The sequence below is a fragment of the Cucumis sativus genome, chromosome 3, assembly GCF_000004075.3.
Source record: "Cucumis sativus cultivar 9930 chromosome 3, Cucumber_9930_V3, whole genome shotgun sequence".
NCBI classification, from domain to species: Eukaryota; Viridiplantae; Streptophyta; class Magnoliopsida; order Cucurbitales; family Cucurbitaceae; genus Cucumis; species Cucumis sativus.
In genome coordinates, this window is record NC_026657.2 from 9,096,355 (window position 1) to 9,123,539 (window position 27,185).

The 27,185-nt window shown below is 36.5% G+C and overlaps 7 protein-coding genes across 7 annotated transcripts; 3 read left to right on the top strand and 4 right to left on the bottom strand.

The window, feature by feature from the left end:
• Positions 1–1,779: 1,779 nt before the first annotated feature.
• Positions 1,780–4,538, top strand: LOC101202732. The gene is made up of 6 exons (XM_004133988.3): positions 1,780–2,568; positions 2,895–3,067; positions 3,232–3,292; positions 3,377–3,547; positions 3,852–4,024; positions 4,225–4,538. Exons 1-6 carry the CDS (start codon positions 2,167–2,169, stop codon positions 4,346–4,348), a joined length of 1,104 nt encoding a protein of 367 aa, XP_004134036.1. The 5' UTR covers positions 1,780–2,166; the 3' UTR covers positions 4,349–4,538.
• Positions 4,539–4,662: 124 nt separating this feature from the next.
• Positions 4,663–8,463, bottom strand: LOC101202971 (nuclear transport factor 2). The gene is made up of 9 exons (XM_004133989.3): positions 8,031–8,463; positions 7,813–7,947; positions 7,105–7,411; positions 6,542–6,801; positions 6,254–6,446; positions 6,052–6,173; positions 5,859–5,924; positions 5,491–5,572; positions 4,663–5,131 (listed from the first exon to the last, which is right to left on the bottom strand). The coding sequence occupies exons 1-9, from the start codon at positions 8,067–8,069 to the stop codon at positions 4,914–4,916; spliced, it is 1,422 nt and encodes a 473-aa protein (XP_004134037.1). The 5' UTR covers positions 8,070–8,463; the 3' UTR covers positions 4,663–4,913.
• Positions 8,464–9,097: 634 nt separating this feature from the next.
• On the bottom strand, positions 9,098–11,905 carry LOC101203203 (28 kDa ribonucleoprotein, chloroplastic). Its single transcript, XM_004133990.3, has 4 exons — positions 11,415–11,905; positions 9,976–10,077; positions 9,573–9,845; positions 9,098–9,468 (listed from the first exon to the last, which is right to left on the bottom strand). The coding sequence occupies exons 1-4, from the start codon at positions 11,808–11,810 to the stop codon at positions 9,409–9,411; spliced, it is 831 nt and encodes a 276-aa protein (XP_004134038.1). The 5' UTR covers positions 11,811–11,905; the 3' UTR covers positions 9,098–9,408.
• Positions 11,906–12,840: 935 nt separating this feature from the next.
• LOC101209338 (pentatricopeptide repeat-containing protein At4g02750) lies at positions 12,841–14,868 on the top strand. Its single transcript, XM_004134349.3, has one exon. The coding sequence runs from the start codon at positions 12,841–12,843 to the stop codon at positions 14,866–14,868; it is 2,028 nt and encodes a 675-aa protein (XP_004134397.1).
• Positions 14,869–14,945: 77 nt separating this feature from the next.
• LOC101203442 lies at positions 14,946–18,902 on the bottom strand. The gene is made up of 5 exons (XM_004133991.3): positions 18,349–18,902; positions 18,119–18,253; positions 16,522–16,620; positions 16,313–16,408; positions 14,946–15,453 (listed from the first exon to the last, which is right to left on the bottom strand). The coding sequence occupies exons 1-5, from the start codon at positions 18,434–18,436 to the stop codon at positions 15,212–15,214; spliced, it is 660 nt and encodes a 219-aa protein (XP_004134039.1). The 5' UTR covers positions 18,437–18,902; the 3' UTR covers positions 14,946–15,211.
• Positions 18,903–20,942: 2,040 nt separating this feature from the next.
• LOC101203692 lies at positions 20,943–23,448 on the top strand. Its single transcript, XM_004133992.3, has 4 exons — positions 20,943–21,335; positions 21,520–21,748; positions 21,950–22,102; positions 22,579–23,448. The coding sequence occupies exons 1-4, from the start codon at positions 21,123–21,125 to the stop codon at positions 23,265–23,267; spliced, it is 1,284 nt and encodes a 427-aa protein (XP_004134040.1). The 5' UTR covers positions 20,943–21,122; the 3' UTR covers positions 23,268–23,448.
• Positions 23,449–23,564: 116 nt separating this feature from the next.
• LOC101209585 (pentatricopeptide repeat-containing protein At4g33170) lies at positions 23,565–26,656 on the bottom strand. Its single transcript, XM_004134350.3, has one exon. It carries the CDS (start codon positions 26,181–26,183, stop codon positions 24,432–24,434), a length of 1,752 nt encoding a protein of 583 aa, XP_004134398.1. The 5' UTR covers positions 26,184–26,656; the 3' UTR covers positions 23,565–24,431.
• Positions 26,657–27,185: the final 529 nt, after the last annotated feature.

The window sequence follows — 27,185 nt, forward strand, 5'->3', positions numbered from 1 at the left end:
TCTTTTTGTGGTACTTACCTTATAAAAATAAGTTTCAGTAATAGTAGTAACAATACCATTTGTTACTATAACATAGCACAACTGGTGTATGAATTTGTTTTTGTTAACTATTAATCAGATTAATCTTTTCATTTATGGAGTGACTATCTAATGAAGTGTCTAGATTTATCCGCTTTATAAAAGTGTTGTTTGATTTGAATTCATATGATATGATTTTTAGTTTAAGAATTTGATAGACATGCTATTTTTCGCAATTTAGAATTATATATTTTTTTAATTCAACTACAACATATTAAGAGTATTAAATTAAAATCTATAGTTTTTTTAACAAAGTTGTATACTTTAAATAGTTGATATGTGTGTCGAGTTGATATTTGATTTAAATTAGCAATACTCGTTGGTCCTATGTTCACTATGCCTTTAAAGTATAAATAAAAGAATAAATATATCATTGATTTACATTTATATATTAATTAAGTTAGGCTTATTTTAATTTTAAGTAGTTAGAGATTTCAATATAATAAAAATGAGGGTACAATTAATTTTTTGTTAAACAAGACTAGAAAAGATATAAACTATATTCCCAACTTAATTGCCAATGTGAACCTAGTAAATGATAATTGCCTATAAACTATGAATAGTATACACTAAGAAACATTAATGAAATATATTTTGGGTTATTAGAAAGTATATTGACTTGTTTTTTTCTTTCTCTGAGCTGATATGGATCTTGAGATATGGGCTTTCAGATTCTCTCTCCTTGGGCCCAAAACCTCCCATTCACTAATATAAAAAAAGTAGGATGAAGTATACACTAATCTTTTAAAACAAATTAAAAATATAATAAAATTGACCAGTCTATACTTTGAAATATATATTTATATATTCTTAAAAATAGTAATATTAAATACTATGGTAGAAAAGTATACAAACAACGACCATACAACTTTCATACTCAGTTTCATTATCACTATCTTGATAGAGTAATACATGAATTAATTATTTATTTTTTAAGAAAATAAAACAAAAGGTTAAGTTAAATCCAAACTAGATGATCGTAATGTTTAAACACGGAAATTTATGGTTTTGATTTAAAAAACAACAATAGAGAGACTTTCTCCCTTGCTTCATTTAGATTCAAAGTTCAACCTAAACAATTTCACTTGCTCTCGTTTGAAATCATTTAAAAAACACTCTAAAGTTGATGGATTACTTAATTTACGAACTATATGATTTGTCTTTTTATAATAAAAATCAAAGAAATAAAAGAGCATGTGCATAAAACTTAGATTACAAAAAATCTTTGGAATGTCAAGTCTAGCATTGCTCTACTCACAATCACACACACAGAAGGATTGTCAATGAATTATTCAATTGCGTTTATTTAGTTATACTATTGGAGCTTGACTCGTTACTTGGAACGGGGTCAAATTAGATTTCGAATGAAAGATGGTATCATCGACTCTTCTCCAACATGTTCGAATATTTTTTAATTATTATTTTAGTATAGATAATAACTCTAAGTTTTTATTAGATTTATAATACAAAGTAGGATGTTTTCTTAAATTGTATTTAAATAAAGATTATATTAGCAAAGCTAACACCATACATAAAAGTAACATTTTTTTTTTAATAAAGTAGAAAAAGAGCACTTGAAAAAATTGAAACTATTTATTTATTTATTTTTTATATAAAAAGAAGGTAAAATTGACGTAAATATCTTGTATGGTTGAGAATATTCTTAAATAAAATAAGAAAAAGAAGGGTAGATTTTATCGGATGAGCTGAATGTCCGAACGGAGACTCTCGACTCCGACTACCAAGAGGAGACGAGGAATGTGGCGGAGATATATTGATTTCATGTGACTATTTAAAGTGTTTCGGAACGTCTAATCACATGCATCTTGCTCCTTCTCACCCAACTTCCTTTTCGATGTACAAATCTAACAAGCCACCGTTTTAAATCCACAAAAAATATACATTAAAGTATTTCTTAATTGGAAAAAACTGTTCTTTCTAAGTGGGATTCATTTCCCAAAAGAGAAATTTGTTAAAAGTTTCACTTTTTCCATAGAAATCTGCCATTCCCAAAGCTCTTTGGGATTTGGGATTTGGTGTGGTTCAGCAGCAACATCGCAGAGAGTAAGATCAATCTTTTGCTCTTCAATGTTGCACTCTACAGCTTCGTTTTCCATTTACACTGATGATGAAAATCAAGAACAAATCATGGGGTTAGAAGCGTTTGAGAAGGGTGTTATGATTGAAGTGAACAAAGAAGAAGTTCTGGGTAGTACTGGTCATGATTTCAGTTTTTCTGAAAGGGCTATGGGGTTGATTCAAGAGGAAGAAATGGAAGATGAAGATGGTCTAAACCGGGGTTTTGACGACAGTGAGGTTAACCTTAGACCCGCGAGTCCTCCGCTCTATTTAGCGGCGGGTCTTGGAATGGATGCATCTGGTCTTGGGGGTGGGTATGATTCTGTTGATTTCTTTGACGAGAAGATGGTGGATGAGACGCCCTCAATCCATCCTTCGTTGTCTCTTAGGGACTATGTGCAGTCTTTATGGGTAAGCTCTCCTACTCCCCTCAGAAGTTTTAGTTTCATCTGTATTTTCGTGTGATATACTGCTAAATCTTCGTGAATTTCTGCTCGTTCTGCAAGAATTATGTTTATGGGTTTGTTTTGAACTCCTTGTCTTTCTGAATCTCTATCGAGTTGATTTTCCAATCCTGAAGTTATGAAGTGAATCAGTGAGGGTTGGATCTGTTCTCTCTGTGGGATGTGAACAAACTTTTTTACTTCTTGTTCTATCAATTATTGTATACCTCCGAAGAATCTTAAACGTCTTAGTTAACACCATTTCTTTTTGATGTTGTGGATGGCAACCGACAGTCCGAGGGAAAACTTGATGAAGCTGAGGAACAGTGCTATCAAGCTACAATAACATTTCCTGAAGATGGTGAAACTCTGATGCTATATGCTCAGTTGGTTTGGGAACTCCATCACGATCAAGCTAAAGCTTCAAGTTACTTTGAACGTGCAGCTCTTGTTGCTCCAAATAACAGGTTGAATTCATTTGGCAGTAGAGTAATGAAATTGTTGCCGGCGTTCTTCATTGAATTGATTAAATGCATTTTGCATTTCTGATATGGATATTGACCCGAATTCAAGAGTGACAACTTTAGTCTAACATCAGATGAACTGAATGTTTCTATTCCTTCATCGGCAGCAATATTCTTGCAGCACGAGCTAAATTCCTGTGGGAACTGAATGAGGAGGATGAGACTATGGTGCTTCACTCTTCCTTGCATAGTCTCTTTGCATTTTCAGAGCTAATATGTATAATTGGCCCCTCATGTTCTGTTCATCTGCAGATACCAGGTGAAGAAGACAGCAACCCCGTTGATAGTTCATCCCCTGAAGAAAGAATTGAACCGGCACCTGACACGGGTGAGAGTGATATGCAGGAGTATTATGAGAAGATGCTGAAGGAGAACCCTACTGATCCATTGCTTCTGAAAAACTACGCACGGTTCTTGCAACAGGTGAGAATGGTCATGTTCTTTTTGGTATTTAATCACATTGAGAGATCATTTTACCGGGTTGTACTCTGCCATAAAAAAGGCTTTGATTGAAGTTTCAGCACTTGTCATATGGTCTATTTAAACACCGATAACTAAGAGAAAGAAGAAGTTTCCAACTCTTTCTGGGCGTGCATTCAGCTCACTGTTTGAAATTTTGAACACTATGCTAAGATTGTTTGAAATTTTCTTGTTATCTTAGAAACTTTTTGTTCAGCAACTAGCATTATTTTGAGATGTTGATATTCATGTTTGTTGATGCCTGCAGTCCAAAGTAGACCTCCAAGGAGCAGAGGAATACTACTACCGTGGCATCCAAGCAGACCCAAGCGATGGGGAATTGCTATCAGAATATGCAAAACTGGTGTGGGAGCTTCATCATGACTACAATAAAGCATTAAATAACTTCGAGAGAGCAGTTGAAACCTCCCCTACAAACAGGTACATCAAACAGGCTCCTTTTATGCTTTTATTGCAGATCATTGTTAGCTTTTGCATTTTTTTTAGTACAGTTGGGTGTGAGGAGATTCACCTCGTAGTATTGACATACATGCATGTCAATTGGGGTCTTTGGTTTTTTTGGGTATGTTTTGATTGCAATTAATATTTCATTGCCTTCTTTTTCTTTTTTTCATTTTCAGCTATGTTCTTGGAGCTTATGCAAGCTTCCTTTGGGAGACGGACGAACACGAGGAAGATGGGGCAAGCAAAAATGACTCTCAATGGCCTTCAAACACCGTGGCAGTTTCTGTAGGAAATGCTTGAATTTTAATAAACAAAACATAGCCAACGATAAATGTATAAAGTGATGCACTTGAAGCAAATAATATTGTTCTAGTTTTACCATACAAACCATTAATAACTCTGAATCATAATAAGCTTCAGAAAGTTGGTGTTATTTGAATCAGAAATTGTTGCTTTGATCAACAATAAGCTAGTGCATATATTCTGAATACCATGACAATCTAAAAGTGCAGTATGCACGTATATTTATGGAAACAAGATGAAAAACGTTTCATAATAATTTTGCATTGCATAATAATAATTGAATGAATACCATAAAATCTGCAACTCAACGCTTTGTAGGTGAGTGAGACAGAAATTGATTATATCTAAAATAATGAATATTAATTTTAAGCATACCACAGGCAAAAACAGAGAGTTTCATGAAATGTTCTTGAATCAAGAAACTCAATGGAAAAAATAATGCAATTCATATTTCCCATAGGCAAATGGCTTTATAATGACTCAAATTATTCTTCAATGTAAGGTGAGTGCCTCTGCTGAGCTGATAATGCTAGGCCCAAAAATTTTTGCTTGGCTAAACGAGCTATGACAACTCTGATGGAGTTTCTCCATTTCTTGTTACTTGATGGCTTAGGTTCCCTTTCTCCTGTCGAGTAGTAGGTCGATAGAAGCCATTGCCCCTTGGTCTGATGTACTCACGGTCACTTCCATCTCGAACTCCCATACCGTAACTGTAACTACGAGAACTATAGTGTCCCTTCGAAGATTCGGTGTGATAGCTCCCTCTTCCTCTACCCCTTCCTGATCACAATTCAATATTTGGAGAGGCAGTGGCAAAAATGAATTCAGAACTAAAACTCAATTAAGATATTTAGAACATGTTGATGTTCCATTTAAATCAATCTATGCTACCACCGTGCAATACAGAAGAAGCATATCCATAAGCAGGCAGACAAAAGGAAAGTTTTAATAGTCACACTAGTTTCGGTTGATTTCATGCATTGCAAGTTTACAACAACGAACCGGCAAAGCCTTGCACGTGGTTAATCATATCAGAATAACAGTGGGTGCAGTGCATGTACTTTGAATTGGAAGATATCAACATAAAAAGTAAATTATATATATATATCTACAGAAGCACAAGGTCAAAGAATGCTTACTTCCTCCTCGGTGCGGGATGTTGCTGTTTGCTCTCCGCTCCTCGATGTATACTTGACGCCCAGCAACCTGGGCAGTACCCGCCTGGAAAGGAAAAAAGGAACTATTAATCAGAATCTCTATTAAGTGAAGGTGTGATCCGCCAAACAGAATATATTTGTCTTTTCATGGGAATAGAAATTTGTTCAAAGTCCAAACGCCATAATATAGGAAATATTTTAATAGAAAAAAGAAAAGTTACTGGATGGGATTTTTTTTTTCTTGGGGGCTTTAAACCATAGAGCAGAAAGTAAAATTTCCATTTACAAGAAAGAGAAAGAGAAAGAGAGAAGAAAACAGTGAGTTCCAAGGATTTCAGGTGAAGCAAAACCTTGACTGCATTTTGGACACCAGTAATGTCTTCGAATTCGACAAACGCATAGCAAAAACCAACATCCTGTAAGGTAAGTCAAGAGATAGTTAAGCAATCAAATAATTTAAGACAGCCATCAAGAATATACGTTTAAAAGATCAAAAAAAACAAAAGGAAGAAGAAGAAGAAGAAGAAGAAAAATATTGCAGACCTTGCGACTCCTAATAACCACCCCATCAGAACTGAGTTTGCCAAAATGCTTGAATTCCTCCTCAACTTCTGAAGCAGACACAGTGGATGGCAAGTTTCTTACATAAACCGACTTTATTTCACCTTCATATATCAAACATTAAAAAAGGTTATGCTTCGCACATAAATAGCTGATGAATAATTAACAATACAACATGGCTAACCTTCATCATCAATCGAAGGGAACTCCCCTCCTGTCTGTTCCATTTCAGAGTTATTTTGGGAAGCTGAAGGTACTTGCTGACTGGTGGGAGGTGGAGTGTAGTTTTGCTCGGAAGCAGGTGGTGTGCCCTTACTAACAGGATATTGCGGAGCAGCAACGGGAGATGGAACATCTTGTCCTTTAACAACCCTTAGCTAAAGAAATTAAAATAAATGAAGTCATTTCAATTCTAAGCATAATGAAAAACACTGTTATAAATCTATGATGGATTATTAATGTCAAATCATACAATTGAAGCATATGTATGCTTTTGGGGCTCCTCAGCATGCTCTTCAACAGAAACAGGAAAATGATCTTGTGAAATAGCTGATGCATTGTGATGCATAGAATTTACTTCTGCTGTATTTTCCTCAATAATGTTTTTTGCCTCTGGAACTTGCTGCACTTGCTGTTCTACAAACTTATGGTTATCGATATGACCATTTTCTTTGACAACAGGTGGGGCAAACTCCCGCACCTGGACTGCTCCATTAAGTGAGTAATTGGACACTACAAGAGTTATAACTTGATTCAGCAAAGCATTAAAGGCAAGAGTGGTAAACATGACACATTCAAAATCATAAAGATATATAACGTTAGATTTACAAATGAAAATCAAGATCAAATCAACTTCATAGGTGACTCCAACAAAAAATCAAAAGACTAAACTTTATCAAAGAAAATTTAACAGGACACCTCAATGGATAAACAACAGCATAGTTTCAATGAAGATTACTCAAAGGTCGTATTCTACAATCCAATACATCTAGAGAAGCAAATAACTCCGTTTCCCAAGTGGTTAACAAATCCAACCTGTCTCTGGAACTGCGGTAGGAGCATTTAAGGTGGAATCCAAATTGCTCTGACTTAATAAGACTGCTGGATAATGGTGCACTGGGTCCTCATCAACAAAGTGAAAGATGTCATTCAGAACAAAATAGCCTTTCTCTTGGGGTGCAAGAAAAAAAGTTTGCACAAAGTTTCTCATTCGATTGAGATTCTTCAGTTGAACAGAGCCAGAAACCATCACAAGAACACCACCATTCCACGATTCTAGTGAATGCGCGGTCTTGATCTCAATCCCGGTATAACTAAGTGACATAACAAGTGCATGTATTTGCTGCAGATCAAATAGCAAAGAGAAACTATGTGAATCATAAGAAAATAGCAGAACAAGAATAGAAGTACCATGAAATCTACTAAATAATGTATTGCCAAACAAGATTCAACAAAAGAAAAAAAAAACCAAAAAATGAAAAAAGCAACAGTCATAAGCCACCACATGGCACACAAACAATATAAGCTGTGGACGAGGACATATTCAATCGTTCTAACTTAAGTATATAAACCACTCACATTCTTTTATCCAAGGGAAAACATCAAAATGGAAAATCAAAAAACAAGCACAAACAAACACATGATGCACCCTCAAACAAACAATCCTCGCATTGTGCTCTGACGTACAGCCCACAGCAAAAAGTATGCAAAAAGGGAAAGGGAGAACATGAAAAAGAAAAATACCAGCATTGCAGTGGCGGACTCTCTGAAATTGCCATCAATCCGGATCATAGTACTGGCATCAGAATAGAACTGATAAACATAGTCCGGTTGCTGCTGAAGAACCTGATAGTACTGCCCAACAAAGTATGTTCCCACCTAAACCAACAAAATCCCACATCAAATTTCTGCAAGAAAACAAAACCCAAATGGCCAAACAAGAAGAAAAATCAATGAAAAACCTGAGCAGCAGTGACAGGAATGTGAAAGGGCGTGCCCATTGTCGGAAACCCTTAAACCCTAAAGATCGAGAAGGAAGAAGAACAAGTCCGACAATCAATCAAAATCTTAGATCTACAATGCTCCAATGTAAATGAAAAACAAAACCCATTTCAGATTCATTCTCATCTATGAACCCAACAAAGAGATTAATTCAAAAACACATGAAGTAGTAGCAAATACCAAGATTTAGAGAGAGAGAGAAGAGGCGTAGGAAAGTGAAGGTAGGTTGTAGAGAGAGAAAGAACAAAAGGGTTTAAGAGATAAAGCGGGAGAGAGAGGTAGGGATAAATTTACAAGGAAGAATAGTCTTCTTCTCCGCCACTGATTTTTTTTTTTTCTCTTTTTTCAAGATTTTGGTTTCAAGCTGTTTGCTTTTCTGTCGTATGAAATTGCATCATCATTCCAAATTTTGGGTCAAGTTTTTTTTTCTTCTTTTCATTATATGTGGATTTCATTTCCAATCAATTAGGTAATTAAATCAAATGGAAAAGGAAATGTGGAAATATTAAAAGCAAAAAATAAACTTTTGTTATTATTATTATTATTATTATTATTTACTTTATTTATTTATTTCCCCTAAATGTCTATTTCTTTGTTATTTTATTTCTCTTTCCAAAGTCAACATACGACGTCATATTAATCAATTTATATACGCACATTGGTTTAGCACCAAAAATCCAAGCTTTTCATGCAATACCTATATAGATACATCTAAGCATTTTAAAATGTTCAAAATTAGAGATTTTTAATTAATTAGATACTCTCTATTTGTAGCATGGGTTTATACGATATGAAGTAGCGTATGTTTCATGTGGTTCAAACATCACTCCTTAGTCCCACCCATAGCTGGTTGTAAGATTTAGTGTCTAATCATCAACCTGAATCAAGCTTGATACAAAAATTTCTACCACAGTTAACGAGAGACCATCAAATGTTTTTCATGCTTGTAGTTAGTCTCACTTGTAACATATAGGTATGAGATTTGAGTAAAGGAAAATAATGAGAAAGAAATTTCAGTCACTTAGCGTTTGAGCAGCAATAGCAAGGTAGACATTCTTTCATAGCCATTACATTCTCAATCATGCATGGTACAACCATTTTTAGCTTTGGGATCAACTCAAGTTTGATATGATATCTCTACAACAAATGTCGGAGACAGAAAAAAATTCCCTCTGAATTTAGCTTGTAAGGTACAAAAGTGGGAAATGAGGTATATACAACAAGAAAGGAGAGGGAAGATTTTGTCACAAGCAGTTAGTTCAGTAACAGCCAGCTAGAATTTCTTTCCCATTTCTTGATTAGTCACTGTATGCTTGACATACAAAATCATTTCTACATCTACCCATGTGCCTGTTTTCCTTCAGCCAAGCTTACACGTATTACCCTGCCTTCAAGTTCCTATGAAGTCGAAAACAACAGTCAATTGAACTAAGTACATGATAGTAATATGATATAATAACAATGTGAACAAAAAGATGAGTAGAAACAAGACAGACACTTACCAGTTCATTAATAGTTTCAAGAGCTGTTTCCATTTCTGATTTTGTTGAATAAGAAACAAAGCCATAACCACGTGACTTTCCGGTCTCCCCGTCATAAATGACTCTTGCTCCTACCACATTTCCATATTCTTGAAATGCTTGTGTCAAAATTTCAGATGTTACTGACCAAGATAAGTTTCCGACAAAAAGTTTATACTCAGTTTCTGGATACAAAGGTTCCTTGGGCTTGGGTTTGTCTGAGAAATTAACCCTCAAAATTCTGCCCATGTAAGCCTGATTATACAAGTGATACTCATATTTAGCATCCGAATTCAATAGTTCCAATTATTTACGAGCTTACAATCTAAGGATAGATATAGCAACATAAAGGAGAATACAAAGGGTGACAGAGAGAGATTCTCACAGATCCATCCAGATTTTCAATCACTTTATTGCAATCTTCAATACTGCTCATGGTTACAAATGCAAATCCTCTACTTTTTCCAGTATTCCTGTCATATAGAACCTTATACCACTCGAATTGGTTAGAAACTCTAAACAATCACGAGATTTAATGTGAAAATATGCTCTTGGAGAAGTAATTCAAAGTAGAGAATAAATGCAGGCAATAAACCAGTCTGTTTTAAAGATTTGACAGATAAAATTTTGCTACACTGGAACTTCTTTCTTAAAGCCCAACAAGAGTTTCTATAAGTTAAATATCGTTATTAGTATACAACTACATGTCTTCTTTTTACAAGGATGCATTTTTTCGTTTACCATTAATATGTGAAGCTAGACACGACGAAAACAGCAAAAGCCATGAGCAGAGAGCCTTAACATTTCTTCGACACAACAGAAACAGTATTTTAAATATCTGAACTAGAGCGGATAAGTAGCTAGAGACTAGAGAGTGCCATCAAACTCGAGGCTTCGTTGCAAGGATGAGAGTAGATCCCCAATCTTATTACTTAGCAACAGAGTTCCATCAAACTTAAGTCTTCACTGCAAGAATGAGACTAGATCTACCCATGTTCTTTTTTTTTCTAATTAAGGTTGATGGCTTTTTTTTCCCTTCTTTTTAATCTCATAGAACAACGTTTTGTGGATGGCCACGATGATTTAAATTCATTTCTTCTTTTTCACCCTTCCCAAATGACTAATACACCAACTCATGGTAGTTAATTTAATTACTTGTGGCAATAATTGAGGTTAATGCTATGGGCTTCGATTTTAGTGGCAGTGAAGGTAAAAGATCACCCGCTATTTACGTATACAGCCCCTTGAAGTTGCACATTCCTGGAATAAATAATATACTGGATGCCATCTTGTCACTGTTAGCACCCTAGTAATATAATCATACTCTTCAGCAATTGATAGAACAAATAATAGCTCATTGGTTTAACAAGTAGTTGCCTTGCCACCAACTACCAAACCTATATGCCCCTAAACATGCTAGTGGCTTTTCTTAGTATGTTTGAGCTAATAACATGCATCTCAATTCTATACAACTTTATGATACGATATCCTAAACCAACAACTTCTCAAAAACTCATAGAAACTTTGGTAGGTGACACTAAGATTTGAGGTCATTACTTCAGAAACATTTAGATCTATAGTCATATAGTTAGTCTCTTAAGTTGCAGCTCCTAGTGACCTTGTTTAATATGGGAATCAAGCATCTATTATACAAAAGGAATTAAAACTGTTGCTCTCATACCCCAACCCAACATTGTGATTTGCCAGATAACTCGAGAGAATTTGATTCTAAAGCAAAGTTTTCATATGATGTAATTGTTTAGAAGTGATCGCTTACTAGAATTCAATATAGAAACTACTCAGTGACATTTGCAGGCTATGTACCTCAATGAGCTCGGCGATACCATAATCCTGAACGATAGCGGCGAGCTGTGAACTATCAACACTGTAAGGCAGATTCCCAAAGTACAGCTTAGTACTCCCAGACTCCACTGGAGAACCACCTTCCACCTCCGTCTCCTCCTCCACACCCTCTTCAACTCCAACCGTCACAGCGGTCTCTCCTTGCACAACGGCGGCCGAGATTATCATAACCGGCCGCCACTTCTCCGAGGAAGCTCTGAGCAGAGGCGATTCAATGGCTAGAGAGCGGGACAATATAGGCAAAACTTGAGTGGATGGGGTTGCGAGGAGAGAATCAGAGAGCCAGTGCTTGGACCGTGAACCCCTTAAGGAAGTGGCGAAGAAGGAGGCTCCGGTGGCGGCAGCGGCGGCGGCCATGGTGGTGAAATTTGATGGGGGAGGAGGTGGGAACAGCAGAGGTGAGTGGCAATGTGATGGTGCAGTTTTTTCACAGCCTCAAGTTAGTTGTTAATGCTGATGTGGCCGCTTGGTGGCCAATGATGAGAGATAATGTTAAATCCTCATTTGGATCAGTATTATTATCCACTTTTGTGTCCCAATATAAAGTTTTCACATTGCTCCTTAAATAAACTCATGTTTTAGTTCATATTAAGGCTGAAAACTACTTGCTTTATGTAATTTACATGTATTTTGTATTGCTTTTTAATTCAAAGTTGATCAATACCATACAATGTACATGGTATTTATATAAATGTTTAAGCTTTTGTAGATTAAAATCGATAAAAATATGAAATTTGTAACGTTAGATAAGTATGTTATGCGTTAAAAGCTCAAAGTGTTTCATCTAAATTATACAAAGACTAATATGCAAACATGCTTATATTATGGATGGAAGGACCTTATGCCACTTTTTGATACGCTAAATTGATTGTGACCAAAAAATTTGGGCGGAACCAACTTATTTAGTAATTACAATAAGAACAAAACATACTCACATGTCGGGTTTGTTGGTATTATCGTTTCATGGATTTAGTGCTATTTAGTTAATTCTATTTGATTTGATCGTAGTTAGATTATGAACTAATGTGTTTCTTAGATGTTAGTCTACTACCATTACCAACATATATTCTCTAATAATCTAAGCTTAGTTAATCTATTTATTGTCAACTTCTAGTTATCAACTATATGATTTCAAAATAAACTAAAATCTTAACGTATTTTGTAATACATATAGTATTATGTAATTGATAAAAAGTAAAATTTTACTCTATTTTAGAAAATATAAGCCTTATGAATATGTTTAGTTTTCACAATCAACCTAATGCATTTCAGTGGATGTATGTTTCTGACTTTGTCAATTGTCTGAAGGCTTCTCCAAAAAAGCAATGGAAAAACTTCAGGGGGAAAACTATATATATTAGTGCTATGCTTTCTAAACTAATGGAGAATGTTCTTATTTGCTCGGCCCTCGTTTGCACTCAGACCCACATGGATTTTCTCTCTATATCTCAGGAATTCATGCTCTCTTACTACTTCGACCTGTCGTTTGCAAGCCAGTCATGCTCCACCGACGTTTCCAAATCTAAAGCTTCTCAATTCCGAGATCTCAAACTGTATGAGAAATGGGTTAGTGGAACAAGCCCAGAAACTGTTCGATGGAATGCCTCAACGAAATATTGTGACTTGGAACGCCATGATTCGTGGGTACTTCTTGAATGGACGGTGTAGTGATGGGATTAGCTTGTTTCGTCGAATGCCCGAGCGTGATGTTTTCTCTTATAATACGGTGATTGGTGGGTTGATGCAATGTGGGGATGTTGATGGTGCTAAGGATATTTTTGATTTAATGCCGTTTAGAGATGTTGTGAGTTGGAATTCAATGATTGCGGGATGTATTCGGAATGGGTTACTAGAGGAGGCGATTCAGTTGTTTGATGGCATGCCATTGAAAAATGTAATTTCTTGGAACTTGATAATTGGGGGGCTTGTAAATTGTGGCAAACTTGACTCGGCTGGAGAGTATTTTGGTAAAATGAGCAGGCGGGATCTTGTGTCATGGACCATCATGATATCGGGGCTTTGCCGCGCTGGACGGCTTGATGAAGCAAGGGGGCTTTTCAATAATATGCCCACGAAAGATGCTCGAGTTTGGAATGCGATGATGGTCGGATATATAGAGAACGGGAAGATTGAAATGGCAGAGGAGTTGTTTGGGATAATGCCAGAACGAAACTTTGGTTCTTGGAACAAACTAGTGAATGGGTTTGTTGGAAGCCAAAGGGTTGATGATGCTAGGAAGCTTTTTATGGAAATGCCAGATAAATGCCAAAAAACATGGAACAATATTGTGCTGGCATACATAAGAAATGGGCTGGTTTTACAAACTCATGCACTTCTTGAAAAGATACCATATGGTAATATAGCTTCGTGGACTAATTTGATTGTGGGATATTTTGGGATTGGTGAAGTTGGAATGGCAGTGGAAATTTTTGAATCGATGCAGTACAAGGATACTACTGTGTGGAATGCTACAATATTTGGATTGGGAGAAAACGATAAAGGAGAGGAAGGTTTGAAGCTTTTTACTAGAATGATAAGGTTAGGTCCATGTCTTGATAAAGCTACATTTACGAGTATTTTAACAATTTGTTCTGACCTGGAAACTTTGCAGCTTGGTAGGCAAACACATGCACTTATTCTAAAAGAAGGATTCAATGGGTTTGTCGCTGTCTCAAATGCTATGATTAATATGTATGCAAGATGTGGAAACATGGATTGTGCCTTCATGGAGTTCTCTTCCATGTCAGATAGGGATGTTATTTCTTGGAATTCTATGATTTGTGGGTTTGCTCACCATGGAAATGGCGAAGATGCTCTGGAAATGTTTGAAAAAATGAGATTGGCTAACATAGAACCTAATCATATAACTTTTATTGGTGTACTATCTGCCTGTAGCCATAAAGGTCTGATCGACAAAGGTAGATATTATTTCAATTTTATGAAAAATGAATGTTCTCTTCGTCCATTGATTGAGCATTATACATGTTTAGTTGACTTGTTTGGGAGGTTTGGGCTTATTGACGAGGCATTAAGTTTTCTAGCCGAAATGAAAGCAGAGGAAATTGAAGTTCCTCCGAGTGTCTGGGGGGCTTTGCTTGGAGCTTGCAGAATCCATAAGAATTATGATGTAGGTGTGATTGCAGGTGAAAAGGTCCTGGAAAAAGAGCCTCATAACGCTGGAGTATATTTGATCTTAGCAGAAATGTATTTGAGAAATGGGAAAAGGGAAAATGCTGAAAAGATTTTTGCAAGAATGAAGAATAATGGAGTTAAGAAACAACCAGGGTGTAGTTGGATTGAAGTAAACAACTGTGGGTACGTTTTTCTTTCTGGAGATTGTTCAAATCCTCATTTTGATAGAATTTGTTCTGTTGTTAAGTTGGTAAATCTGGAGATAAATGGAATTCTAAATTGACAGAAGCTGATTTGCAAACAGCATAGTGATGAAAGATACGTGTTGAGATCGGTTTTTGTAGCAATGTAAGTGGAGAGTTTTGCTGGCAGTTAATAGAACTTCATTCTTTTAAAGTTCTCAAGTTCAAAACATCACAGACTACATGGGTACAAAGAAATTCATGATAGCGAGGAGGCCGATTCCAAGCTATGATGTGAATGACGAATCGGTTGTTGGGCAATTAGACAAAGCATCACATTGATACTAAAATCCAGTCTAAGCCTCGACTCAAGTGTAATATAGTTGGTCCATTGAAAGGTACCATGCCCAAAAAATCATCAGACTACAAACTGATCTCTTGTTTCTAAGGAGTCGTCTTTGACATGAAGCTGCCACCCCTGTAGGTTGTACCGTTCTTTCCAACACTTCGACATTTACTATCAGTAGTATCCTTTGATCTCCTCGAGGAAATGGAATTCTCATTGGCACTGTGTCTAGCGATGATCTTACATTGTGAGTGTCTCGACTGGACTGAATTGCAATTCTTCAAAACTGATGGTTTTTCAGTTGTTTTTCTGTTTTTCTTCCCAATCATTTGATCATTTTCTGAAATAGAATGTTGAAAGCCTCAAATAATAAGATGATAATCACAAGTATATATATTAAATTAAAGATGCTCAAGAGTCCACAAGATACGCAAACATATATGTGAACTCATAACGCTTATGAAGCACAAACATGGACACGATACAACGACACGCCATATTTTGCAAATCTAGGACACGGCACGACAAAGACACAATTATTAAAATATTAGTTTATAAAAAATATATGTAATTTCTATACTAAAAGAAAGTCAAAGTAAATGAATTGATGCATTTATATGCTTAAAAGACTTAGCTTGATGTATTCCGCTCTCAAAAGTTATTATTATTATCATATGTGTGTTTTTTTAGTTTGTGCAACGGGTTTTTTATGTATGTCTAATTCATTTGTTGCACTAACAAGTGTCTAAGTATTTGACACGTGTCGAACACGGACAAGCTAGCCAAACTAAAGTGTCCGTGCTTCTTAGCTCATGACAGTGAACTTCTGGAATTGGATCATTATTACTTATTCAAATGTCTTCCCATGTTTACAGAGTAGCGCATCTTGTAGTTCCACTGTCCAATTAATTCATGTGTTTCATATTTTTCCAAAAATAACATGGATGTACTACTTTCTCTTTTGGATAGAAAACTGACAATCTGCTCATCAAGGGGAAAAAATCATATTAAAAAGGAAAAAAAGAAGAAGCAAAAATGCTTCACCAATGGAGTTCAATTTGGACGCTTTAAAAATTTAGTAAAAATAGTTCCAATAGGGCACATGTAAATACTGACAGTCAGTATCCAAAACATATCCACGAAAAACTTCAAGAAGATTAAGACTAAAAATAAAAAGTTTCATGGCAGATAGGAAATACCAGGGCTGGATACGACGGCACGAGGCATTGGGATTGAACTAGCTCTAATATTTGCTTTGTTATCCTCGTCAACAATTGTACAGCTCCTTTCTGATTCTGCAAATGGAAAAAAGCATTTGTGTAAAAGTTGCAAAGGTCTCTCAGGCACCAACGAGTAGGATAAGATGTCCTCGGGGCAGAATGATGAAACTTCAGTGTTAGTATCATACCTTGAGGTTCAGAAGTGGATGGTTTGATTTCATTCGTACTACAAGCTTTCGGAATTTTAGCACAGGATAATAGAGAAACGCGATGTTCCTTAACCTTTCCTGTAAATACCAAATTTCAGTGACAACATCATCAGGTCAAAATCCAGAGACAAACATTTGAGCTTTATTACGGTTGCTGCTGTTGATAAGAAACACCGGAATAAAAAAAAAAAGTCAATTGGAATGAACCTGAGAAAACCGAAGAATAAACTCGATTGACTATAATTATAAGGCCCATAATTAGAAAAAATAAGTTAAAGGAGAGTTCACAGGGAAACTTTTGAAATATAGTACATCCTAAATTTCCTTGTTAGCCTGTGCGTATGGTAGGAGGAAGAAGACGATACATGACCAATAAAAGTTCATAGAGATGGGAAAAGGGAGTGAGCATGTTATAGGACCTTAGAAGTTAAGAGGATGGTAGACTTCTGACTTCTCAAAGCGGGGGACCAAGTCAGAAGGATTTTATCTCATCTTTGGAAGAGTCAAAGATATCAGATATCTTGAGTGTCTAGCAGTTTTTGTACTGCCCTCCCACCAATTATCGGTTCCTCAAGCCTTCGTTTTCTATCAGATTTGTGGGAACTTTTCATTATTTATTCGGTGGCAATACAAAAGAACAGTCCACAAGAAGGATAGTAAGGCAGAGTTCAAAATTAACTAAAGAAATGGACCCCAATCCAACAAAATCAAACCAAGGTTTGGTGGAAACTTACTTCACACTTCAAATCCGCAGTATGTTTTTTTTAGATGAGTGCAAGATACCCTTCTAATCTAGAAAGCTAATATACTGTGATTAAATGCTTTTAGGGGGTTCGCAAACCTTTCGGCTTTCGGAATATTTGGTTATATGGGAGTTGGAGGATCTTTTAAGGCATGGCCTGCAAAGACCTTTGGTGGATTTAGGATACTAGAGTTTTGATTACTTTCTTTGAAGCTTTAGGTCTAAAGCGTTTTGCAACTGTTCTCTCTTTCTTCATGGCCTTTGATTGGAGTTTTCCTTCTCAACTTCTTTGAAATTAGTTCTTCTTCTTTCTATATTATCCCTTTCAACTGTGTAGTTGTTTCTTACATCCAGAGCATAAACAACAATACTCTTTACCATGCCTGAAACTAAGGCACCAAACCGATAACCAAAGGAGGCCATCAACAATGGCTTCTTTCTTCCACGCAAAGGGATGACATGTGCAGCACAAACTTAACATATAATTTTTGCAAAAGGTGATCAATAATGACGAAATAGTTTTTCATTCTTTCCTTCTTTCTTCGGCAAAATTTGTCTCAGAAGCGTTCCAGATGGTCCATCTTCTTTTCCTAAATATGGAAAAACCTCAAACATTCTGCTAAAGCCCGAACACCCAGATAATAACTTGGATTAACATTGAAAGTTCAAATATATGGCTTATCTAAACAAAGTATCAGCTTCTGATTATTCATTCTCAAACTCCAAATCACAAGAAGACTATAGACAGACCAGCTATCACTTTAAAACTAGCAGAAACAACACAAGCAAAACAAACCCATAAAGTTATAGAAAATTCCAGAAACTAATGAGTACCTGGAGTATTAGAGGAGTCTTGAAGAAACAGTGATTCTAAATCTTTCAGAGACAACAAATAACTTCTCTTCTGCTCATATACAACAGGACGATCATCCAAGTTTTCTTCCTCCCTCACCTTCACCTTCGGGTAGTCTTGAAGGCCAACAAAAAAAGAAGAAACAAAACAAAACACAAAATCAATAACACAAAATAAAATAAAACAAACCCAGAATTTAGATCAAACCCACTTGCGGATTGATCCTTCATCTTCTCAGGAACAGCTTCAACTGTGGATGAAACAGAAATACGGCAAATAGGTATAGTGTTTCGAACCATCAAAAGGAACCAGTAGAAGAAGAAACCCAGAAATCAAGTATTGAAAGCGTATCTTCAAAGAGAGAACAGAATTGAGTAGTAAAGCAAATCATGGAGAAAATGGCTTTTGGGGTTTCCAAAAAAAAAAAAAAAAAAGGAACGACAATTCAAATCAGCCGTGGAAGTAATGGTTGGGTCAACTAATGCCAAAGGACGCATTTGGCTGAGAGATTCGCAGTGGCGGACCCCATTAACCTTAAGCTTTTTTTGCTGGTGTTGAGTACAGAAATCAAAAGATCAGAGCTTTTGATTGAATATCAAAATGGGATTTTTCAATGATACCATTTCATTTTGGTGAAGTTTGGTTTCGTGTTTTTTCTTCTTGCTTGATTGGTGGGGTTCAGTGGCTTTTGATCTTCATTTAGAAGTTTCCCCACAAATCATCCACTTTTTTTGCCTATTTGTTTGGACTGTTTGAATCTGCAAAATCATCATTTCATTTTTTTTTTTTTGTTATTTAATATCGTATTGCATTTGAGATGGTGAAAAGTGATTGGGACACTCTTTTTTTAATAGTGTAAAGTTTATTCAACAAATGTTGGCTATTTCTTTTGACCTAAACTAATTAAAGTTAATTAATTGAAACAAAATAACTATTGCTTATAAATATAGCCAAATGTCAATTTGAACCCTATATTTTGGGTTATATCACATTAAACACAATAAAATTTTATGGTTGTGTCAAATTAAATTATTTTATAAGTGTATAAATCTGAACTTTAAAAATTTATAAATATATAAATTCAAACAGTTCGTTTTCACACGTGTATCCAAATAAAATCAGAATTGAGTGTTTCATTTTTCTTCCATGCTTCTTTTTTGGGTTTTTGTTTGTTCTTTTCCAACTCAATCATATTTGGAGGGTTTAAGTCGATACAATTTCAAAATTAAAGATTTAGATGGATTCATTTATACAAGTTCAAGGCTAATTTAATATAGCTATTAGTTTGAGGTTTAAATTGATACAATTTTTGGTTTAGAGTTTAAATTGATATTTTTCCTAAATACAAGATGACAAACCTCAAACTTCAAAGTATTTTTTTGTTTGGTTTAGGGTCTACATAAAATATTTCAATATCTAAGTATAAATTGTGATATTCTGTTATGCTTGTAAAAGTTTTGTTATTCAAAACAAATTTTCAATTAAAAAAAGTAGTAAGTATGGTCGGATAGGTCTTTAGTTTTTTTTTCTCTTTCAATAGCTTTCTTAATTTTCAAGTCTAACTTCTAAAAGCTTCAAAATACATGAAGAATCAATTAATTATTCTGCATTAATATCTATTTGGTCTCTAAAATTTCACAACGAACTCAAAATATTTCTAAATGATCCCTTAGTTATATTGAGCCCTTAGGACTAAAAGAAAAATGAAATGTGACCGTTACTAAGAAAATTTGAAAAGAGGTGACCATTTTTCTGTATTAGGTGGAGCTTTTTTTGTTCCTTTTGTCTCTCTCTCTCCGTTCCTCTCTCTCTCTCTCTCAAAATGTCTTTGTTTCTAAATCCCAACAAAATTCCTCTTTAACGGTCAAAATTCTTTCCTCTTTCGTCGTTCCAACTCCCAACAAAATTCTTCCATCTCCATCTCTCCACTGAGATATCTCCAAGCGTTGAACGGCAAAACAAACTCCCTATGGTTTTGGCTTTTGAAAAAGTATTCTACACCTCCTTCCCTCATTGTCTACTCAACACCCTGTAGAGTATAGAAAGAGAAAATGGACGAACAAGAACAATAATCAAGACTTGGGAGGGTGAGACGAGAGGGGGCGTTGTGTACTTTTCTGTCTGTGTTTCTTTTTTCTTCCTCTTCTTTTCCAAATCATTCATTTCCAATGTAAATTTTATAGGGCTTAATTGATTTTCAACTTGGAAATTGAAAACCCAGAGAAAAATTGCAAGCATTTGAGTTTAAACCAACAAATATTAGTCATAAACACCATAAGCACAACAAGAGATAAGTTCCTATACAGCTGCTTAGGCTTGCACCAAACATATCTTAGTCCAAAATTGGCATGTGGGGTTGCAGAATAAAACATAATACAAAAGAGAAAGAAGTTGGAGTGAAGCAATTTTGATCCATTTGTAAATAAGGGAAGAGGAGTTCAGAGAAGGGTGGAGTTGAGAGAGAGATGAAGATAGTACTTATTGGTCAATAATGGTTGATAAATGTATACTTATTATGTTGACAACATATGTCATAATATTATTTGCATTATCATCAGTTATGAAAACTTTGTACAGGTAATTCAATCCTAGAAAAATAATTCAACCTAACCTAAAATAAAAACTGTTTATTGTAGTTGCAATTCTTACTTCAAAGTTTAAAAACGTCAGTTAAGTAATTGAGCACATTTAATTTTTGTTCATACTGATTTAGGATGAGTTAATTAAGTAATTAATTAGGAGAAATGAAATATAATGCTTTATTTACGAATATAGCCATTAGTCTCACTATTCTTGTCCAGGTTAGGAATAGCAGCCTATTCGAGTTTAAAATACGCTACTTCCGTTACCACACGCTTAAACCCTCCTCCATGGTAGAAGAGTTTGCAAAGGCCGATGAAGCTCCCCGAGGTTTATAACTCCAAGCTTCGGCTATGGATTCTTCGATCCTTCCTCATTCTAGGCTTTGGATTCTTCACCTGAGTCATGTGGCGCCGAGCCCCCGGATGGGTGCGTGGTCTAGGCATTCGGCGGTTTTCAGGTGGCACTCGCCGTCGTATCGAGGACGAAGGAGATTGGTTCTACGCCTCAGAATGGTGGGGGAACGATCACGACAGTGACGCCCACACTGTTTTCCGTTCGACATCTGAAAAGGGTAACGGTGTCGTCTCCGTTCTCACATACCCTTCCTCCAGGCCCGTTAGTCTCTCTCTCTCTCTCTCTCTCGCTTTGCCTAATTACGCTATTTGCTTAAATCTTCTATACTCTTGTTTATCTTTTGGTTCATTTTTGTTCTGGTTTCACCGGCGTCTTCTTTCAAAATCTTTGAATAGTTTAACGTTTCGCTTGATCGTTGTGAGTAAGCTCTTTTTATCGTTTGCAGAATGGGCTCCATTGGCCAGGAACTGGACGGTGGCTTCAGCAAAGATATGCAGAGGTATGCTCTGGTTGCAAGAATGAGGGACGGTTTGGGATTCTTGGATATCAGTGGCGTGTGCTTCGCTTCAATGACAATACTCGGCAAAGTACTGCTAAAGTATTGGCTGCTTACCGTGAATCAGAGCCCGAGTCAATTTTCCTCATGCAGCAGGCGCATTGCTTGGCTGTTCCTTGTAATTTCTCTATCTATTATTTCCCATTTCCTAAACTTGATGAAATAGTACTCTTCGCCAGTGCTTCATTTTGCTTCCCCAAATCCCCTATCTTTAGATATTATGTATGATAGAATCTTACTTGATTTTGCAAATGGGGTTTATCTAATGAAGAATTTAAGCAATAGCATGACTAACGTAACAATCTGTTCAAAATTTCAGATTTGAAGAGTATGGTTTCAGTTGGGTTGACCACTGTAGCATCTTGTGGTTATGATCTTTCCAATGCAATACGAGGAAAACAAAATTTAAATATTTTATGCATTGGTCATGGTGGTGGAAGCTTACCTCTGTTTTTAGCAAGTAAAATTCAAGGTGAGAATTCTCTTTCTTCTGCATCTAGGAGTTCCGATGCATTATTAGTTAATGATCATTAGATATTAATTTAGCTGAATGAAATTTAGAACTGTTACAAGTAGTATTTCTACATTGTCATTTGGGAGTAGCAAGATGATTGAGAATGGCGAAGGAATGACTGGAGGTCTTATTATTAAGTAAATTTTCTCTCATCTACTAGAAAATCAAGCATTTATTCAGTACATTATGCTGCATATCTTAGAAAATAGAGCACTGAGTTTCGTCCTTGTCCACCTCTTTAATGTTGCTACAATCAATGTCACAATTTCATTTCACTGCATATGCTTCCTTTTGTAATGACTGTCATTCTTTTCCATTATTATAACATGTTGCTCCAAGTATCAACTGCTTTTGGTTTTTCTGTTCATGGGATTGGTATCTTTAAAATTAAAGGATTAGTTACAAAGCTAGCTCAAATTGTTGTGCCTTTTCAGGTGCCAATGTAGACATAGTTGAAATCGACCCTCTTGTTATCTCAGCTTCAATTCAAGCCATGGGCTTCCCAGCTTTCTCAGTTATGACAGCATCAGGAGACCGTTTGTCTGGCCAACCTAGATTCATCGACGACATCATGTGGAAAGGCATCCACGAAAGACTTTTCCTTTACGAATTAGATGCAGAAGATTTCATCAGCAACACAACCAATCTATACGACATGGTCTTCATCGATGCTTATGATGGAGACGATATATTCCCTCACAAACTATGGGATCCAAATTCCACATTTCTTGAAGCTCTCACCAAGCGGGTTCATCCTAAACATGGGACTGTGGTGGTGAATCTTCACTCGGATTCTGATGTCGTGGAACCAGATGGATCTGTCCCATCTGTTCTTGAACATATATTGCCAATGGGAAAGTACGTATCTCAAATAGGCCGAGCATACATCGATGTTTTGGTGGGAGATGAGAAGAATTCTGGTTTGGGATTCACAGTGGCAGTCCCATGGGTTTGCAATACATCTCTAGTTGTGTGCAAAGGTCTCAAGATGAATTGTGAGTATCTCAATAGAGATTCAGTAATGAACACACTGATATCCAAATCCCTTGAAGTAGAACGTCTTCTAAAGCTGCCATTTTCATGCTTGGAGTATATTAAGAGAGGTTTTATACTTATTGATTAATTTTGATTGTTCAACAATCAGATTTGATAGAAATTGATACAAAGCTATTCATTTAGTATGTTTTTAGTCTCCTGGTCTGGTTTAGTCACCAACAATCAGCTTTTTCTCAGTTGTTCTGTAGTATAAATAATAATTGAGATCATATCTCTTATTCAATAATATTTGAACTATGTTTAATTTATACAAATAGGTTACAAGATATAACAAAATTAAGTTCAAACCTCTCCTAGCCTATGATAATTACATCACTATTAGGAATATATAATATCACTATTTTTGTCGTAGCTGGATGTTTCATTTGTTGAACCCCTCGTGTATTGTAGTTAGATAACCTTATTTGTGTTTCTTTCTATACAAATGAATTAAAAATTTGTACTAAGAAAAAAAAGGCAATAACGAGAAAAATAAGAGAAATATTGGAAAGTTTATATGACAAAGGGACTAAAAATTGATGTACAAAACCCGTTCAATTTTGTAAAATGAGGAACTCACATTCTCCGTAAAACCAAAATTGAAATTCCGTTGGCGCTCGATCCCACCAAAGCTAAGCTCTCCTCTGCCCGCGTCTCCCATGGCGGTCAATGGCAAGAACCGGTTATCACTCACCAGCAACGACGACGGCGACGCTGGTGTCCTTTCCAGGTTCTCACGTTCCGATTCCGAATCCTCGATCTATCGACAATCCAAACGCGCTGCTTCAAATACTGCTTTCGTCACCAATAAATTGCTGCGGAGCACCGGTAAAGCCGTCTGCATCGCCGGCACCACATTCCTCATCCTCATTGTCCCGCTCATCATTGAGATGGATCGCGAACAGCAGCTCAATGAAATCGACTTGCAGCAGGCCACCTTGCTCGGTGCTTCCACCGTGTCAGTTCAAAAGTGAATTGTAAGCTCCATTGTCGAGTCGTTTTCTCTTGTCCTCAAGGTTCCTTTCTCTTATGATGAAGTATGATAATGATTTTAGCATCGCAGTTCTTTTAAGAGTATTTCTTATTCGCTTTCCTTGTTATCTTTTCTTGGTATATACTGTTTGTTTGCTGAGAAAATCCTAGAAGAATTATCGTACGCATGACATCTTCGAATTTGCTGAATGTTGATCTGAATAGTGATAATGAATATGATGAATCCACTTCGTATATGAGGATGTATTAGGCTACATCTCTACCAGATGTCTGCACAGGTGCAACTACCATATGAAAATCTATGGTATCTATTGATATCTCTAACTATAATCTCCTTCTTCAGCACCCTACTTGCATATTTGAAAAATAGATGACAATCTCTGCATATTCTTAGATTCTTTATAATTCGTAGAGCTTTTCCCGGTGGTGCAACTCCGGTCAGTATCCCATAAGCCAGTGCTAATTTCTCACTGTGATACAAAAGTGCTTCTTTCCTTTCCTTTTCCCCTACTTTGTGAAGCGTCTCACTACACACTGGAACATACCCAAGCTTCTCTATCTCCCCAACCAACTCTTTTAGCTTTGCATTCATCTCCTCAGCCCTTTCATGGTTTCTGTCCCCCGCTAAAAACACATGAGCCTCCCCTCTCACTTCAATCCAACTTTTCCCACTTATCTTCTTCACATGTCTCTCTTTCATCAGCTTCCTTACTAATGCCACTTCCTCCCATCTTGCTGCAACAGAGAGAGCATTGGAAACAATCACATAAGCCGAATCGTCATGCTGGTTGAGCTCCAGTAGCCGTTTCGCCATTGTCCATGCCATATCACCAGCACCATGGCTTGCAGAGCTTGATAGCAATGCACGCCAAACCGCCTCATCTGGCACAAAAGGCATTGTCATGGCTACCCTCTCGGCTTCTTCTAATTTCCCAGTTCTCCCCAATGCATCTATGAGACAAGTAAAATGTTCAAGAGTAGGTTTCACACCATACTCCACTATCATCCTTCTCAGCCACGGTTTAATCTCACTAACTAAACCTGAATTGCAAAATGATGACAGAATGGCTAAGAAGCTGTATTCATCAGGAGACATCCCGAAAGGTTTCATTGAATTGAATACCTCAAGCGTAGAATTCTGATCTCCCTGCTGTGCATAACTTGACAACATTGCATTCCACCCCACAATATTCATACATCCTAAATTCTCATCAAATACCTGCCGAGCATCGATTATCAGCCCCGATTTCCCATACCCATCAATCAGAGCAGTTTGAACAATTACATTAGTATCCAATCCAGTAACCACAGCATGCGAATGTATAACCCTGCATCGTTCCAACGCAGCAAGATCAGCCGCAGCACGAAGAGCCCCCGAAACACTGTATATCGTCGACGCAACTTCAGAAGCTTTCATCTGCCTAAACATCGACAATGCGCGAATGGATTGCGCATTCTGCGCTAGACCAACAACAAGAGCAGAATAGCAAAACTCGTCTCTGTAAGAAATTTCATCGAACACCTTACAAGCGTCATTGAACAACCGGCATTTGGAGTAGAAATTGACAAGCGCAGAGCCAGAGTAGGGACCATTGCAGAGTGAGAGTTTGTAGGCAAGGGAGTGAAGAGCAAAACCAAAAGAAACACAAGGGAGAGAAGCACAGGTCTTGAAAAGAGGAGCTAATGTGCGTTCATTCGGAAAAGTTGGGTATCTGAGCATAGAAACAAAATGGCGAAGAGAAAGGAATGTGCTGGAATGAGCAGAGATTAAAGCAGTCCAAGAAACGATATCAGGAAATGGTATTTGATTAAAGAGACGAGCAGAGTAATGGAGCAAATTTGCTTTGGAGTAGCGAGTGATGAGATTGTTGTAAACAACACATTCAGTGGCCGGGGATTTGATTGCTTGGGCATGGTCGATGCGAGGATCCGACTTCGCCACGACCTTCGTTGCCGCCGCCAGTGGTGGCGCTGGCAGTGGAGTTGGGTCCGAAGGGAAGAAGGCATTCATGTTTGCTATTTTACCTTCGGATCGTCATGTGGGTCGAACTGGGCTATGTATCACCAAGGGTAGAATCGTCAAATGATGTAACCTAATTCTAAAAATGTCATCTTTTTTTTTAATGCTGACCTACATATGGATGGTGAAACAGAATGGAGACGACGGACGGTGGTTATTATCGGCGGCTTAATTAGGGTTTTCCGGCAGGCGAACGTCGGAGAAGAAATAGCGTTCGTATTAACGCGGCGGCGAGGGTTTTGTATTCGGAGTCTCCGATTCAGGTTAATGTTTTTATAATTTCTAATTCTGGAGGGAAATTTTCCATTTTTAGCTCTATCTAAAATTGAACTTACCCCATTTATAATCCCAATTTCACCAAACTTAAACTATCGCTACACTCTTGAAAATATTGCAACATTGACCTGAATTCATCCTGGTCATGAATTGAGAGGAGGAATTGAATTCTATAGTTGTTTGTTGGGTTTATATCCTCAGCACAACCCTTATCTTACTTCTTTCACAATCCGTTGGGGAGAAGTTTAAAATAAAGACGAGAGAGTCTCGTCAGATCATAGTTTTAAAAACCTTATTTGCGTGAAAATTTCTAGTACTATCGAAGTATCTACTACTTTCATTCATAATTTAATACATTGGTTAATTTTATGGGCCATATTAATATGAATAATTCTCTATACTATTGTAGTTAATCACTAATCACCTACTTAGGTGTTTTGCAATCAACATTAGATGAGTAACATTCTTAAACTAAAATTAAATTAGAACTTTCTATTTAAAAATTGTAAACAACATATATGTATGTTTTGGAAGCAACATATGAAAACAATGTCTAGAAATAGAGTTAAAGGTTTGATGAAACAAAGCTTCTTGTTCTTGATACATTATTTATAACAAATCGAATAGAAAAGGATTCAAACCTTTGAAGGAGAGAGATTGGGTACTTTACTCAGCAAAGTTTGGTATCACATCAACACAATTAGGGGTGTGACGATA

Coding starts and splice junctions, on each gene's coding strand:
- LOC101202732 (XM_004133988.3), top strand. CDS start 2,167: ATGTTGCACTCTACAGCTTCGTTTTCCATTTACACTGATGATGAAAAT. Junction 2,569..2,894: donor ACTATGTGCAGTCTTTATGG/GTAAGCTCTCCT, acceptor GGCAACCGACAG/TCCGAGGGAAAACTTGATGA. Junction 3,068..3,231: donor CTTGTTGCTCCAAATAACAG/GTTGAATTCATT, acceptor CTTCATCGGCAG/CAATATTCTTGCAGCACGAG.
- LOC101202971 (XM_004133989.3), bottom strand. CDS start 8,069: ATGGGCACGCCCTTTCACATTCCTGTCACTGCTGCTCAG. Junction 7,412..7,812: donor AGTCCGCCACTGCAATGCTG/GTATTTTTCTTT, acceptor TTTGATCTGCAG/CAAATACATGCACTTGTTAT. Junction 6,447..6,541: donor AGCATACATATGCTTCAATT/GTATGATTTGAC, acceptor TAATTTCTTTAG/CTAAGGGTTGTTAAAGGACA.
- LOC101203203 (XM_004133990.3), bottom strand. CDS start 11,810: ATGGCCGCCGCCGCTGCCGCCACCGGAGCCTCCTTCTTCGCCACTTCC. Junction 10,078..11,414: donor GTATCGCCGAGCTCATTGAG/GTACATAGCCTG, acceptor GAGTGGTATAAG/GTTCTATATGACAGGAATAC. Junction 9,469..9,572: donor TTGAAACTATTAATGAACTG/GTAAGTGTCTGT, acceptor TCGACTTCATAG/GAACTTGAAGGCAGGGTAAT.
- LOC101209338 (XM_004134349.3), top strand. CDS start 12,841: ATGTTCTTATTTGCTCGGCCCTCGTTTGCACTCAGACCCACATGGATT.
- LOC101203442 (XM_004133991.3), bottom strand. CDS start 18,436: ATGGTTCGAAACACTATACCTATTTGCCGTATTTCTGTTTCATCCACA. Junction 18,254..18,348: donor GATGAAGGATCAATCCGCAA/GTGGGTTTGATC, acceptor TTGGCCTTCAAG/ACTACCCGAAGGTGAAGGTG. Junction 15,454..16,312: donor TGCCGTCGTATCCAGCCCTG/GTATTTCCTATC, acceptor ATTCTATTTCAG/AAAATGATCAAATGATTGGG.
- LOC101203692 (XM_004133992.3), top strand. CDS start 21,123: ATGTGGCGCCGAGCCCCCGGATGGGTGCGTGGTCTAGGCATTCGGCGG. Junction 21,749..21,949: donor GCATTGCTTGGCTGTTCCTT/GTAATTTCTCTA, acceptor TCAAAATTTCAG/ATTTGAAGAGTATGGTTTCA. Junction 22,103..22,578: donor TTTAGCAAGTAAAATTCAAG/GTGAGAATTCTC, acceptor GTGCCTTTTCAG/GTGCCAATGTAGACATAGTT.
- LOC101209585 (XM_004134350.3), bottom strand. CDS start 26,183: ATGAATGCCTTCTTCCCTTCGGACCCAACTCCACTGCCAGCGCCACCA.